Source organism: Montipora foliosa, chromosome 11 (genome assembly GCF_036669935.1).
Source record: "Montipora foliosa isolate CH-2021 chromosome 11, ASM3666993v2, whole genome shotgun sequence".
In the NCBI taxonomy this organism is placed as follows: Eukaryota; Metazoa; Cnidaria; class Anthozoa; order Scleractinia; family Acroporidae; genus Montipora; species Montipora foliosa.
The window spans coordinates 16,090,403-16,092,902 of NC_090879.1; the positions used below are offsets into that span (position 1 = coordinate 16,090,403).

The window sequence follows — 2,500 nt, forward strand, 5'->3', positions numbered from 1 at the left end:
TGAGAGTTTTTGAGAAGTGGTGTAATGAAAATAGCCTTGAAAAAAACCTGGAGATGATTCTTCCCGAGCAGTTGGATAAAGTACTTGAGCGATTTTACAATTACGGTTGTGAGTGTAATTTGTCACCCACGACATTAAAAGGTAATCAATGGCTTTCTCGTGAAATTAGGAAATAATTTCACTTGCGTTTTGTCAAAATTCTGATAATTTCCCTTGCCTAAAGGCTCGGGAAATTATCAGAATTTTGACAAAACGCGCATGAAATTATTTCCTAATTTCACTCGTCGCCATTTGATTACACATACTTATCCAAAAAGCATGTATGATTGGCCAATAAAGTAGACTGAATACAAAATGCAGTTTACTTTGGAGGGGTTGGTTTATCACAGAAACTAAGACAATCATGAGAAAGGGAGGCTCAGGAGAGATTTTTTACAGGAAAATATTTTTTTACTCACACATTAACTGTCAGTTTTTTATCCACCAAGTTAGCAATCTTTTCGCAGTCCTTTTCAAGTGTATTCAGTGTATTTTGTATCGTCTGGTTAATAGTTTTCTCGATTTCTTGACAAACTTTTTCAATTTGATTGGCACATCTTGCAGGCTGTAAGGAAGAGTAATAATTATTATTGTACATAATTAATGTTTAATATTCAAGGCTAGATAAACTGCACTGCATCCCTGGAGCAATGAAGTTTCCTTGATTAAGAGCAAAATTAATGTTGTAAGGATGAGATGTGTTTTTGTTACCTTGTCCAGTAGTGTTGGAATGCAAATTGTCGGCATTTCAAATCCTGCTTTGTTAAGTCCTGGTCTCTTACAAAGTTCTTGAGTGATCTGCATCAACACTTTCTGCTCCAGAAAACAGGATAACAAAAAGGGAAAGGTTCAATGAGCCAATTTGCAATTTGTGCAACTGTTCTGACACCATGCTGTATCACCCATTGTCTATAGATTTTGAGCTTACAAATGCCCCTACAACCAACAAATTGTTATCTACAGCAAATAGCCCAAATACACACAAATGAGTAAGAAAAGCAATAAATTGTAGCTTAGTGATATATGTACATTGTACATATGGGTTATTGACCAAACAAGCTTGGTCAATAAAGGACTTATTATAATATGGGATAAAACACCAAAAAAAATATCTTCGATCTTGTGGGACCAAGCGAGAAATCCCAAGTGGGCAGTATAGCTCCATCTTGCCTGCTAGGGTAGCCAATCACAGTGCGGGATTTGGTTCATCTTGCCCGCTCACGAAGCTAGTCATATTATAATAATTACACTAACAAGTAATTTCAGTTTAGATTTTGGTTTCATAAAGCTGTACAAAGTTCCTCTTTGGTACAGTGAATATTAGTTTGTGCAGAAGAAAACACCCTTTAACACCAACTTAACCTTCATTCCCTAGACTGATGACAGAATCATTTAAGCGGAGCAAGACACGGCAAGCATAACCATACTAGAATTTCAATAACCCTGAATTTTTGTTCAGCTACGGTTTGGCAAACCCAAGAATGGTTGCACTTGTTTCACCATTTGAGCTTCATGTAACCATTCTGCGTCACCACATACAATTATTTGCAAGCTCTGACCAAAATATATGATTGATTGTACCTGTCTGTCACTCTCGTGCCCTGCAGTGTCTGCCTTGCTGAGATAAAATCTTATCCTATCGCCCTGCTTCTCATTTAATTTTTCTGTTCACAAAGACAATATTATAAAAATTATACAAGATTGTACTGTATCTTGTACAAACCACACAGCAAATGAACACACTAATTATATAAAGTTTTACAATAGTGTTGTAAAACGTAGTTAATGGAGTATGACTTGTTATCGAGAGTCATCCTCTGTTTGTCACGTTATTCAGTAAAATTATGCAACGCAAAAAAGACATGAATGGACTCCTACATTCTAACAATTTGAACTGAGATCCTTTGTCCTTTGTGTTAATACTGTCTGTTTACAGTACTGTTGTATCCTTCGTCTGGACTGATGAAAGTAACAACTATCCCCATTCACGTCGCACTGAGTGCTACATAAGTCGTTTGTATTAGATGGCAGGTTAGTCAACATTGGTTTAGCCCTAGACATCAGTCTCAGCATACATGTAAAAAGCTCCAATGGAGTCCAAAGAATCATTCTGTGAGCTCTTTAGTTTACTGTAAGGAGTACAATGTACCTTTACTGTTTACAAATTATTCCCATACTCCCTCCCTTCGGAGGTCTTGTCGTCAAGTTAATAAGTTTGGGTTCACCTCTCAGTACATGCTTTGGATAAGTCTCACAGTGACTTCCCCAAGCTTTGGTGTTTTTCACACTATGCCATTTTATGCACTATGCCGACATTAAAGTGATTTTACATGTTTTGATCATGATCTTGTACAGTTTGATTGTTTACAAATCAATTTATTGCTTACGATCTAGTGTACATTTTTCGTAGTTAAATTAACCCTTTCCCTTCAGGTAAGAGTGGTACTTACAGATTTACCTG

At 36.6% G+C, this 2,500-nt stretch overlaps 1 protein-coding gene across 1 annotated transcript in view; it reads right to left on the bottom strand.

The window, feature by feature from the left end:
• LOC137975037 (uncharacterized) overlaps positions 1–2,500 on the bottom strand; it is a 14,855-nt gene that overhangs the window by 5,657 nt on the left and 6,698 nt on the right. The window contains exons 7-9 of the mRNA XM_068822070.1: positions 1,621–1,703; positions 751–852; positions 459–604 (exon numbers count right to left, since the gene is read on the bottom strand). Coding sequence (XP_068678171.1) covers positions 459–604; positions 751–852; positions 1,621–1,703 — 331 coding nt within the window. The remainder of the gene's footprint in view (positions 1–458; positions 605–750; positions 853–1,620; positions 1,704–2,500) is intronic.